We start from the raw sequence: 11817 nt of genomic DNA on the forward strand, positions 1-11817 counted from the left end.
AGCCTTGATGAAATGACAGAGCAGACTCAATGGGCCAAATGCCCTAATTCTACTCCTATATTTTATGATTAATGGTTTTATAACAATGATGTTACACTCCTGAAGAAGGTCACCCCTCATTCCCAGCACTCCGAGGAATAAAGTCCCAGCCTGTCCAAACTCTCCCCATTGGTCCATTGAGTCCTGGCAACATCTTCGTAAATCTCCTCTGCACCCTTGGCAGCACAACAATGTCTTCCTGTATAACACACACACAAAACGCTGGAGGAACTCGGCAGGTCAGGCAGTATCTATAGAGGGGAATGAACTGTCGATGTTTCAGGCCAAGACCCTTCATCGGAACTGGAAAAGAAGGGTGAAGAAGCCAGAATAAGAAGGTGGGGGAGAGGGGGAAGGAGCCCATGCTGGGGGTGTGATAGGTGAGACCAGGTGAGGGGGAAGGTGGGTGAGTGGGGGAGTGGGGGATGAAGTGAGACACTGGGAGGTGATAGGTGAGACCAGGTGAGGGGGAAGGTGGGTGGGTGGGAGAGAGGGGGGATGAAGTGAGACACTGGGAGGTGATAGGTGAGACCAGGTGAGGGGGAAGGTGGGTGGGTGGGGGAGAGGGGGGGATGAAGTGAGACACTGGAAGGTGATAGGTGAGAACAGGTGAGGGGGAAGGTGGGTGGGTGGCGGAGAGGGGAGATGAAGTGAGACACTGGGAGGTGATAGGTGAGACCAGGTGAGGGGGAAGGTGGGTGGGGGAGAGGGGGGATGAAGTGAGACACTGGAAGGTGATAGGTGAGACCAGGTGAGGGGGAAGGTGGGTGGGTGGCGGAGAGGGGAGATGAAGTGAGACACTGGGAGGTGATAGGTGAGACCAGGTGAGGGGGAAGGTGGGTGGGTGGGGGAGAGGGGGGGATGAAGTGAGACACTGGGAGGTGATAGGTGAGACCAGGTGAGGGGGAAGGTGGGTGGGTGGGGGAGAGGGGGGGATGAAGTGAGACACTGGAAGGTGATAGGTGAGACCAGGTGAGGGGGAAGGTGGGTGGGTGGCGGAGAGGGGAGATGAAGTGAGACACTGGGAGGTGATAGGTGAGACCAGGTGAGGGGGAAGGTGGGTGGGTGGGGGAGAGGGGGGATGAAGTGAGACACTGGGAGGTGATAGGTGAGACCAGGTGAGGGGGAAGGTGGGTGGGTGGGGGAGAGGGGGGATGAAGTGAGACACTGGGAGGTGATGGGTGAGACCAGGTGAGGGGGAAGGTGGGTGGGTGGGGAGAGGGGGGATGAAGTGAGACACTGGGAGGTGATAGGTGAGACCAGGTGAGGGGGAAGGTGGGTGAGTGGGGGAGTGGGGGATGAAGTGAGACACTGGGAGGTGATAGGTGAGACCAGGTGAGGGGGAAGGTGGGTGGGTGGGAGAGAGGGGGGATGAAGTGAGACACTGGGAGGTGATAGGTGAGACCAGGTGAGGGGGAAGGTGGGTGGGTGGGGGAGAGGGGGGGATGAAGTGAGACACTGGAAGGTGATAGGTGAGAACAGGTGAGGGGGAAGGTGGGTGGGTGGCGGAGAGGGGAGATGAAGTGAGACACTGGGAGGTGATAGGTGAGACCAGGTGAGGGGGAAGGTGGGTGGGGGAGAGGGGGGATGAAGTGAGACACTGGAAGGTGATAGGTGAGACCAGGTGAGGGGGAAGGTGGGTGGGTGGCGGAGAGGGGAGATGAAGTGAGACACTGGGAGGTGATAGGTGAGACCAGGTGAGGGGGAAGGTGGGTGGGTGGGGGAGAGGGGGGGATGAAGTGAGACACTGGGAGGTGATAGGTGAGACCAGGTGAGGGGGAAGGTGGGTGGGTGGGGGAGAGGGGGGGATGAAGTGAGACACTGGAAGGTGATAGGTGAGACCAGGTGAGGGGGAAGGTGGGTGGGTGGGGGAGAGGGGGGGATGAAGTGAGACACTGGGAGGTGATAGGTGAGACCAGGTGAGGGGGAAGGTGGGTGGGTGGGGGAGAGGGGGGATGAAGTGAGACACTGGGAGGTGATAGGTGAGACCAGGTGAGGGGGAAGGTGGGTGGGTGGGGGAGAGGGGGAATGAAGTGAGACACTGGGAGGTGATAGGTGAGACCAGGTGAGGGGGAAGGTGGGTGGGTGGGTGGGGGAGAGGGGGGATGAAGTGAGACACTGGGAGGTGATAGGTGAGACCAGGTGAGGGGGAAGGTGGGTGGGTGGGGGAGAGGGGGAATGAAGTGAGACACTGGGAGGTGATAGGTGAGACCAGGTGAGGGGGAAGGTGGGTGGGTGGGAGAGGGGGGATGAAGTGAGACACTGGGAGGTGATAGGTGAGACCAGGTGAGGGGGAAGGTGGGTGGGTGGGGAGAGGGGGGATGAAGTGAGACACTGGGAGGTGATAGGTGAGACCAGGTGAGGGGGAAGGTGGGTGGGTGGGGAGAGGGGGGATGAAGTGAGACACTGGGAGGTGATAGGTGAGACCAGGTGAGGGGGAAGGTGGGTGGGTGGGAGAGGGGGGATGAAGTGAGTCACTGGGAGGTGATAGGTGAGACCAGGTGAGGGGAAGGTGGGTGGGTGGGGAGAGGTATGAAGTAAGAAGCTGGGATGTGATAGGTGGAAAAGGTGAAGGCATGAAGAAGGAGGAATCTGATAGGAGAGGGAATAGACTGCTCCTCCTTCCCTTTCTCCCGTGCTCTGCTAACCCGGTCTGGATTTCCAGCATCTGCAGAATATCTTGTGGTAATTCTTTCCTATAACAGGTCAAACAAAACTGTGCACAGCATTCCCAGCGTGACCTCACCAACATAACGTCCCATTCCCTGTACTCATTGCCCTGACTATTGAAGACCAGAGCAGCAGACATCTCCTTCACCACTTCCCACTTGTGACACTGCTCTCTGAATGGGGGAAGGTTGGCCAACGAACGCAAACAGCTTTCGAGGCAGAACAGGCCCCCTCTTGCCCAAATTCGATCAGTCCTTCTGATTGCAAACGTTGACCATGGACGGTTCAGAGGCCGGCTGCGAAAGGAGGAAGGTTGGACATGGGGCTGGCAAACCCATTTCATAAAAGCCCAGAGCTACAGAAACGCCAACAATCTGCAAAGACCTCGTCCCTGAGAGATCTTCACCTGGGAAGATGGGCTACACCTGGGGACAACTTGAAAGAGTGGCCCAGGCCAGCGGACTCTGGTTAGCTACTGTAGGCGGCCAATGTCCAGGAGGGGTGATGGGACTTAAGCTAAGATCTGATTGCAAAGTGGTCTTCTGAAACGTACCTCTGTGACAATCGTCATTGTGAACTGGGAGCGGTCGTACACCCACCCATCGGTGCACGCCTGTGTGTCAGGTTGGCTCCCGTTGCCCTGCGTCTCGTTGGTCCCCAGGAGATGCCACTGCGGGGAGGTGTACATGAGGCACTTGTCCGGCCTCCCTTCCTCGTCCAGGGGCAGGAACACCCGGAGAAACTCCTCCCTCAGCGGCTCCTCCGTCACATTGAGGTACCGCGAGCCCTCGGCTCCCAGCCGCACCCGGCACCGGTGGTCGGGGACGGCGGCCACGAAGTTCTGCAGGAGGTTGTGGGTGGCCATGACGCCAATTGGGATAGCGAGGAGAACAATGTGAACATTGTGGAATCTGCCCGCAGTCCCCACCTTCTCCAGGACGTCTGTGAAGCCCATGCTTCCCTCGTGTGGGCCGGGAGACGGTCGCTTTCAGAGAGCCTCTGTCACCCGGGAGACTGCTTCGGGAGGTGGCAGTCTTTGGGTACAGGTTGGCATCGGCAAGTTACAGCAACATCCAACCTGCTGGCAACAGATAATACCCGTTAGAGTCAATGTCAGAATCAAGTTTACTGTCGTCTGCACACGTGGGAGGTAATCGCGCTTGCAACCGTACCACAGACGTCAGAAAGGCAACGTTCAGGACAGAGAGCTGGCGTCAAACATCAATCACACACACATCTTACAAGAAAGAACACAATCTGAACAAAATGTTAATATCATGAACTTAAGAGATTCAGGACACCCAGAGCAACACACGCACAAAGTGCCGGAGGAACTCAGCAGATCAGGCAGCAGGGATGGAGAGCAGTAAACAGTCAACGGTTCAGGCCGAGACCCTTCATCAGCACTGGAAAGGAAGGGGGCAGAAGCCAGGGTTAAAAAGGAGGGAGAGGGGAAGGAGGACAGACTGGGAAGGTGATAGGTGAGACCAGGTGAGGGGGAAGGTGGGTGGGTAGGGGAGAAGGATGAAGTGAGACACTGGGAGGTGATAGGTGAGACCAGGAGAGGGGGAAGGTGGGTGGGTGGGGGAGAGGGGGGATGAAGTGAGACACTGGGAGGTGATAGGTGAGACCAGGTGAGGGGGAAGGTGGGTGGGTGGGGGAGAGGGGGGATGAAGTGAGACACTGGGAGGTGATGGGTGAGACCAGGTGAGGGGGAAGGTGGGTGGATGGGGGAGAGGGGGGATGAAGTGAGACACTGGGAGGTGATGGGTGAGACCAGGTGAGGGGGAAGGTGGGTGGGTGGCGGAGAGGGGAGATGAAGTGAGACACTGGGAGGTGATAGGTGAGACCAGGTGAGGGGGAAGGTGGGTGGATGGGGGAGAGGGGGGATGAAGTGAGACACTGGGAGGTGATAGGTGAGACCAGGTGAGGGGGAAGGTGGGTGGGTGGGGGAGAGGGGGAATGAAGTGAGACACTGGGAGGTGATAGGTGAGACCAGGTGAGGGGGAAGGTGGGTGGATGGGGGAGAGGGGGGATGAAGTGAGACACTGGGAGGTGATAGGTGAGACCAGGTGAGGGGGAAGGTGGGTGGGTGGGGGAGAGGGGGAATGAAGTGAGACACTGGGAGGTGATAGGTGAGACCAGGTGAGGGGGAAGGTGGGTGGGTAGGGGAGAAGGATGAAGTGAGACACTGGGAGGTGATAGGTGAGACCAGGAGAGGGGGAAGGTGGGTGGGTGGGGGAGAGGGGGGATGAAGTGAGACACTGGGAGGTGATGGGTGAGACCAGGTGAGGGGGAAGGTGGGTGGATGGGGGAGAGGGGGGATGAAGTGAGACACTGGGAGTTGATGGGTGAGACCAGGTGAGGGGGAAGGTGGGTGGGTGGCGGAGAGGGGAGATGAAGTGAGACACTGGGAGGTGATAGGTGAGACCAGGTGAGGGGGAAGGTGGGTGGATGGGGGAGAGGGGGGATGAAGTGAGACACTGGGAGGTGATAGGTGAGACCAGGTGAGGGGGAAGGTGGGTGGGTGGGGGAGAGGGGGAATGAAGTGAGACACTGGGAGGTGATAGGTGAGACCAGGTGAGGGGGAAGGTGGGTGGGTAGGGGAGAGGGATGAAGTGAGACACTGGGAGGTGATAGGTGAGACCAGGAGAGGGGGAAGGTGGGTGGGGGAGAGGGGGGATGAAGTGAGACACTGGGAGGTGATAGGTGAGACCAGGTGAGGGGGAAGGTGGGTGGGTGGGGGAGAGGGGGGATGAAGTGAGACACTGGGAGGTGATGGGTGAGACCAGGTGAGGGGGAAGGTGGGTGGATGGGGGAGAGGGGGGATGAAGTGAGACACTGGGAGGTGATGGGTGAGACCAGGTGAGGGGGAAGGTGGGTGGGTGGCGGAGAGGGGAGATGAAGTGAGACACTGGGAGGTGATAGGTGAGACCAGGTGAGGGGGAAGGTGGGTGGATGGGGGAGAGGGGGGATGAAGTGAGACACTGGGAGGTGATAGGTGAGACCAGGTGAGGGGGAAGGTGGGTGGGTGGGGGAGAGGGGGAATGAAGTGAGACACTGGGAGGTGATAGGTGAGACCAGGTGAGGGGGAAGGTGGGTGGGTAGGGGAGAGGGATGAAGTGAGACACTGGGAGGTGATAGGTGAGACCAGGAGAGGGGGAAGGTGGGTGGGGGTGAGGGGGAATTAAGTGAGACACTGGGAGGTGACAGGTAGAAGAGGCAAAGGGCTGAGAAGACGGAATCTGATAGACAGGGACAGGGGACCATGAGGAATGGCAAGGAGGTGGGGAATCAGAGGGAGATGATGGGTAGGTGAGGAGAAGAGTAGGATGTGTGAGTGGAACTAGAACGGGGATTGGCAGAAGAAAGCAAGAGGGAGAGGGGGAAATTACTGAAAGTTGGAGAAATTGATATTCGTACCATCAGATTGGAGTCAACCCCGGTGGAATATGAAGTCTTGCTCCTTCAATCTGAGAGTTTAACCCTAGAGTTTGGGAAAATTTCCTCATCCAGGAAAGAAGGTGAGAGGTGCCAAAAATGGACTCAGATTTATCAGACATCAAGTAGACCCAAGGGTACAAACACCGGCTCAAGCACAGGAGAAATGGGGTGGGAAGACTAGAAACATAGAAAACGTACAGCACAATACAGGCCCTTTGGCCCACAACGCTGTGCTGAACATGTCCCTACCTTAGAACTACCTCAGCTTACCCATAGCCCTCTATTTTTCAAAGCTCCATGTATCCATCCAGGAGTCTCTTAAAAGACCCTATCATTTTCGCCTCCAACACCGCCACCGGCAGCCCATTCCACGCACTCACCACTCTCTGTGTAAAAAAACTTACCCCTGACATTTCTTCTATACCTACTTCCAAGCACCTTAAAACTGTGCCCTCTCGTGTTTGTCATTTTAGCCCTGGGAAAAAAGCCTCTGACTATGCACATGATCAATGCCTCTCATCATCTTATACAACTCTATCAGGTCACCTCTCATCCTCCGTCACTCCAAGAAGAAAAGGCCAAGTTCACTCAACCTATTCTCATAAGCCATGCTCCCCAATCCAGGCAACATCCTTGTAAATCTCCTCTGCACCCTTTCTATAGTTTCCACATCCTTCCTGTAGTGAGGCGACCAGAACTGAGCACAGTATTCCAAGTGGGGTCTGACCAGGGTCTGATATAGCTGCAACATTATCTCTCAGCTCCTAAACTCAATCCCAAGGTTGTTGAAGGCCAATACACCGTATGCCTTCTTAACCACAGAGTCAATCTGCACAGCAGCTTTGGGTGTCCTATGGACTAGGATCCAAAGATCCCTCTGATCCTCCACACTGCCAAGAGTCTTGCCATTAATGCTATATTCTGCCATCGTATTTGACCTACCAAAATGAACTACCTCAAACTTATCTGGGTTGAACTCCATCTGCCACTTCTCAGCCCAGTTTTGCATCCTATCAATGTCCCGCTGTAACCTCTGACAGCCCTCCACACTATCCACGATACCCTCAACCTTTGTGTCATCAGCAAATTCACTAACCCATCCCTCCATTTCCTCATCCAGGTCATTTACAAAAATCACAAAGAGTAGGGGTCCCTGAGGCACACCACTGGTGACTGACCTCCATACAGAATATAACTCATCTACAACCACTCTTTGCCTTCTGTGGGCAAGCCAATACTGGATCCACAAAGCAATGTCCCCTGGATCCCATGCTTCCTTACTTTCTCAATAAACCTTGCATGGGGTACCTTATCAAATGCCTTGCTGAAATCCATATACACTACATCTACTGCTCTACCATCATCAATGTGTTTAGTCACATCCACAAAAAATTCAATCAGGCTCAGAAGGCACGACCTGCCTTTCATAAATCCATACTGACTATTCCAAATCATGTTATGCTTCTCCAAATGTTCATAAATCCTGCCTTTCAGGATCTTCCCCATCAACTGACCAACCACTTTGTCTATAATTTCCTGGGCTATCTCTACTCCCTTTCTTAAATAAGGGAACAACATCTGCAATCCTCCAGAACCTCTCCTGTCCCCATTGATGATGCAAAGATCATCACCAGAGGCTCAGCAATCTCCTCCCTCACTTCCCACAGTAGCCTGGGTTACATCCCATCTGGTCCCGGTGATTTATCCAACTTGATGCTTTCCAAAAGCTCCAGCACATCCTCTTCCTTAATATCTACATGCTCAAGCTTTTCAGTCAACTGCAAGTCATCCCTACAATCGCCAAGATCCTTTTCCATAGTGAATACTGAAGCAAAGTATTCATTGAGTACCTCTGCTATCTCCTCCGGTTCCATACACACTTTTCCACTGTCACACTTGACTGGTCTTATTCACTCATGTCTTATCCTCTTGCTCTTCACATAATTATAGAATGCCTTGGGGTTTTCTTTAATCCTCCTTCTGGCTCTCCTAATTTCATTCTTAAGCTCCTTCTTGCTAACCTTATAATCTTCTAGATCTCTATCATTACCTAGTTTTTTGAACCTTTCGTTAGCTCTTCTTTTCTTCTTGACTAGATTTACAACAGCCTTTGTACACCACGGTTCCTGTACCCTACCATCCTTTCCCTGTCTTATTGGAACGTACCTATCTATGCAGGACACCATGCAAATATCCCCTGAACATTTGCCACATTTCTTCCGTATGTTTCCCTGAGGACATCTGTTTCCAATTTATGCTTCCCAGTTCCTGCCTGATAGCCTCATATTTCCCCTCACTCTAATTAAATGTTTCCCTAACTTGTCTGTTCCTATCCCTCTCCAATGCTATGGTAAAGGAGATAGAATTGTGATCACTATCTCCAAAATGCTCTCCCACTGAGAGACCTGACACCTGACCAGGTTCATTTCCCAATACCAGATCAAGTACAGCCTCTCTTCTTGTAGGCTTATCTACATTTTATGTCAAGAAACCTTCCTGAACACACCTAACAAACTCCACGCCTCTCACTCTAGGGAGATGCCGATCAATATTTGGGAAATTAAAATCTCCCACCACAACAACCCTGTCATTGTTACTCCTTTCCAGAATCTGTCTCCCTATCTGCTCCTCGATGTCCCTGTTCCTACTGGGTGGTCTATAAAAACACCCAGTAGACTTCTTGACCCCCTTCCTGTTCCTAACTTCCACCCACAGAGACTCCATAGACAACCCCTCCATGACTTCCTCCATTTCTGCAGCCGTGACACTATCTCTGATTAAAGGTGCCACGCCCCCACCTCGTTTGCCTCCCTCCCTGTCCTTTCTGAAACATCTAATGCCCGGCACTTGAAGTAGCCATTCCTGCCCCTGCACCATCCAAATCTCTGTAATGGCCACAACATCATAGCTCCGAGTACTGATCCACGCTCTAAGCTTATCCGCTTTATTCATCATACTCCTCACATTAAAATAGACACATCTCAAACCATCGGTCTGAGCGTGTCCCTTCTCTATCACCCGGCTACCCTCCCTTTCACACTGTCTCCAAGCTTTCTCAGTTTGTGAGCCAACCTCCTTTACCCCCGTCACTTCAGTTTGGTTCCCACCCCGCAGCAATCCTAGTTTAAACTCTCCCCAACAGCCTTTGCAAATCTTCCTGCCAGGCTATTGGTCTCCTTGGGATTCAAGTGCCCCCTACTCCAATCCCTCAGCCACGCATTTATCCTCAACCTCACTCTATTCCTATACTCACTGTCATGTGGCACAGGCAATAATTCCGAGATTACTACCTTTGTGGTCCTGCTTCTCAACTTCCTTCCTAACTCCCTGTAGTCTGTTTTCAGGACCTCTTCCCTTTTCCTACCTATGTCATTGGTACCAATATGTACCACGACCTCTGGCTGTTCTCCCTTCCACTTTGAGATACCATGGACACAATCAGAAACATCCCGGACCCTGGCACGTGGGAAGTAAACTACCATCCTTGTTTCTTCCCTGCGTCCACAGAATCGCCTGTCTGATCCCCTAATTATAGAGTCCCCTATCACTACTGCCTTCCTCTTCCTTTCCCTACCCTTCTGAGCCAGAGGCCCAGACTCTGTGCCAGAAGTGCAGCCACTGTTGCTTCCCCCAGGTAGGACGTTCCCACCCCAACCCCCCAACAGTACTCAAACAGGAGTACTCATTGTCAAGGTTAGCATTAAATAACGGAACAGTGTTTACCACAGGCACTCACCTCACCTCCTCATGCGAGGATGGGGTCCTGGGAGAACGAACAGGAATACACAGGCCAAGTCTGAATCAGGGACCTTCCAAATTCAGTGGCCAGTCGTGAGCACAAATGGACAACAGGTAGTGACGTGGTTTCATGGACACCTTCCAGGACTCCCTGTGTGAATGTACAGTTCATCAAGAGCAAGTCCATTGACCCAGGAGGACATACATTGGTGAGGGATGGTTAACCCTATGTAGACATGGGCTTTGACCACCGTACACTTGGTGCGTTTCTCCTTGGAGACAGACAAAGGAGAAACTCAGCACATTATCACAAACACAAGAGATTCTGCAGATGCTGGAAATCCAGAGCAACACACACAAAACGCTGAAGGAACTCAGCAAATCAGGCAGCACCTATGGAGGGGAATAAGCTGGGCTGTACACGAGGAGGCTGGAAGGAAATAACAGAGGAGGGGTGGGTTAGTGGGTGGAGGTGTTGATCAGACTCACTGCTTGGGGAAAGTAACTGCTTTTGAGTCTGGTGGTCCTGGTGTGGATGCTACGTAGCCTCCTAGATAGGAGATGGGAATGGGACAAACAGATGTATAACCTTTGCCAGTCTGGCACACCAAACTTCAAGGTGAAGTGACTAACCCACCTGTCTACATTTTCATCCGGGTCATTTATATACATCACAGAAAGCAGAGGCCCCAGTGTGGATCCCTGCAGCACTCCACAGGGCCTAAGGTCGAAGGAGATGAGTTATACAGCTCTCGTTACACGCACATGCGGTTCAACTCTTTGAGTGATTATGCAGAAAGCTTGAAGTTAATAATTCATCTCCTTCTACCCTGGGCCATGAACTTATCAATCACCCCTCGTAGAGTTCTTGAAAGTGAGTCCATAGGTTGTGGCCTGTGATCAGGGTCACGTGGAGCCATGGGGGGGGGGGGGGCAGGTGGTGCGTAGTCGTACGAGCAGCCGGTGCAGATCACAAGTCCTGGTTGTGCGACCACTGACGCCAGGCAGACGATCTCCGGAGAGTATCGATAACGGCTGGGGTCACCCGTCTTGCAAAGACACTGCCCAGACGACGGCAATGGCAAACCGCTTCTGTAGAGAAATTTGGCAAGAACAACTTGGGTCATGGAAAGCCCGTGACCGCACATGTCATGCGACTCTTCGTGCAGCGAATGAGTGAGCAGCTCATGTTTTCAGTATTATTTGTTTACTTCTCTTCTGTATTTGCAGTTTGTCTTCTTATGCACATTGGTTGTTTGTCAGTCTTTGTTCATCAGTAGTTTTTCATCCATTCTATTGTATTTCTTTGTTCTACTGTGAAAGCCCACAAGAAAATGAATCGCAGAACCTTATACGTACTTTGAAAATAAATTCACTTTGAACTTTGGTTTGATACTGGACCTCCTCGTCGTGAATGAGATGGGCCGGGTCGCTGAAGCGGCAATTCGGGATACTTTGGATTCCATTGGTTTTTAAATAGTTGTGGAAAAACATAGAACACGGGTCACCACGGTAACGACACTAATGCAGCTCAGGGTGGGGGGGTCAAATTTCAGAGTTCATTCTAACGCCCTCTGCAAGCAGTTTGTACATCCTTTCTCGTGAACGTGTGGGTTTCCTCCCACAGTCCAAAGACGTGCCAGCGAATAGGTTCAAAGCTCAAAGTAAATCTATTATCAAAGTTCATACACGTCACCATATACAAACTTGAGATTTATTTTCTTGCGGGCATACTCAAAAATCCATATAAGAAAAATAATCATCATAGAATCAGTGAAAGACGACACCAACTTGGGCGTTCAACCAGTATGCAAAAGATAACAAACTGCAAATTCAAAAAGAAGGAAAGAATAATAGTAAATAAACAAGCAATAAATATCGAGAACATGAGATGAAGACTCCTTCAAAGTGAGTCCATGGGTTGTG

General features: G+C 52.6%; 1 protein-coding gene across 4 annotated transcripts in view; it reads right to left on the reverse strand.

The window, feature by feature from the left end:
• Positions 1–10043, reverse strand: part of LOC140717710 (solute carrier family 22 member 6-A-like) — a 60658-nt gene extending 50615 nt beyond the window's left edge. For 2 of the 4 annotated variants that reach the window (XM_073031387.1, XM_073031384.1), the window contains exons 1-2: positions 9890–10043; positions 3263–3787 (exon numbers count right to left, since the gene is read on the reverse strand). In XM_073031387.1, coding sequence (XP_072887488.1) covers positions 3263–3664 — 402 coding nt within the window. In that variant the 5' untranslated portion in view covers positions 3665–3787; positions 9890–10043. Of the gene's footprint in view, positions 1–3262; positions 3791–9889 lie in introns of all 4 variants that reach the window. The other 2 variants (XM_073031385.1, XM_073031386.1) reach the window with 2 other exon arrangements.
• Positions 10044–11817: the final 1774 nt, after the last annotated feature.

Source organism: Hemitrygon akajei, chromosome 28, assembly GCF_048418815.1.
Source record: "Hemitrygon akajei chromosome 28, sHemAka1.3, whole genome shotgun sequence".
In the NCBI taxonomy this organism is placed as follows: domain Eukaryota; kingdom Metazoa; phylum Chordata; class Chondrichthyes; order Myliobatiformes; family Dasyatidae; genus Hemitrygon; species Hemitrygon akajei.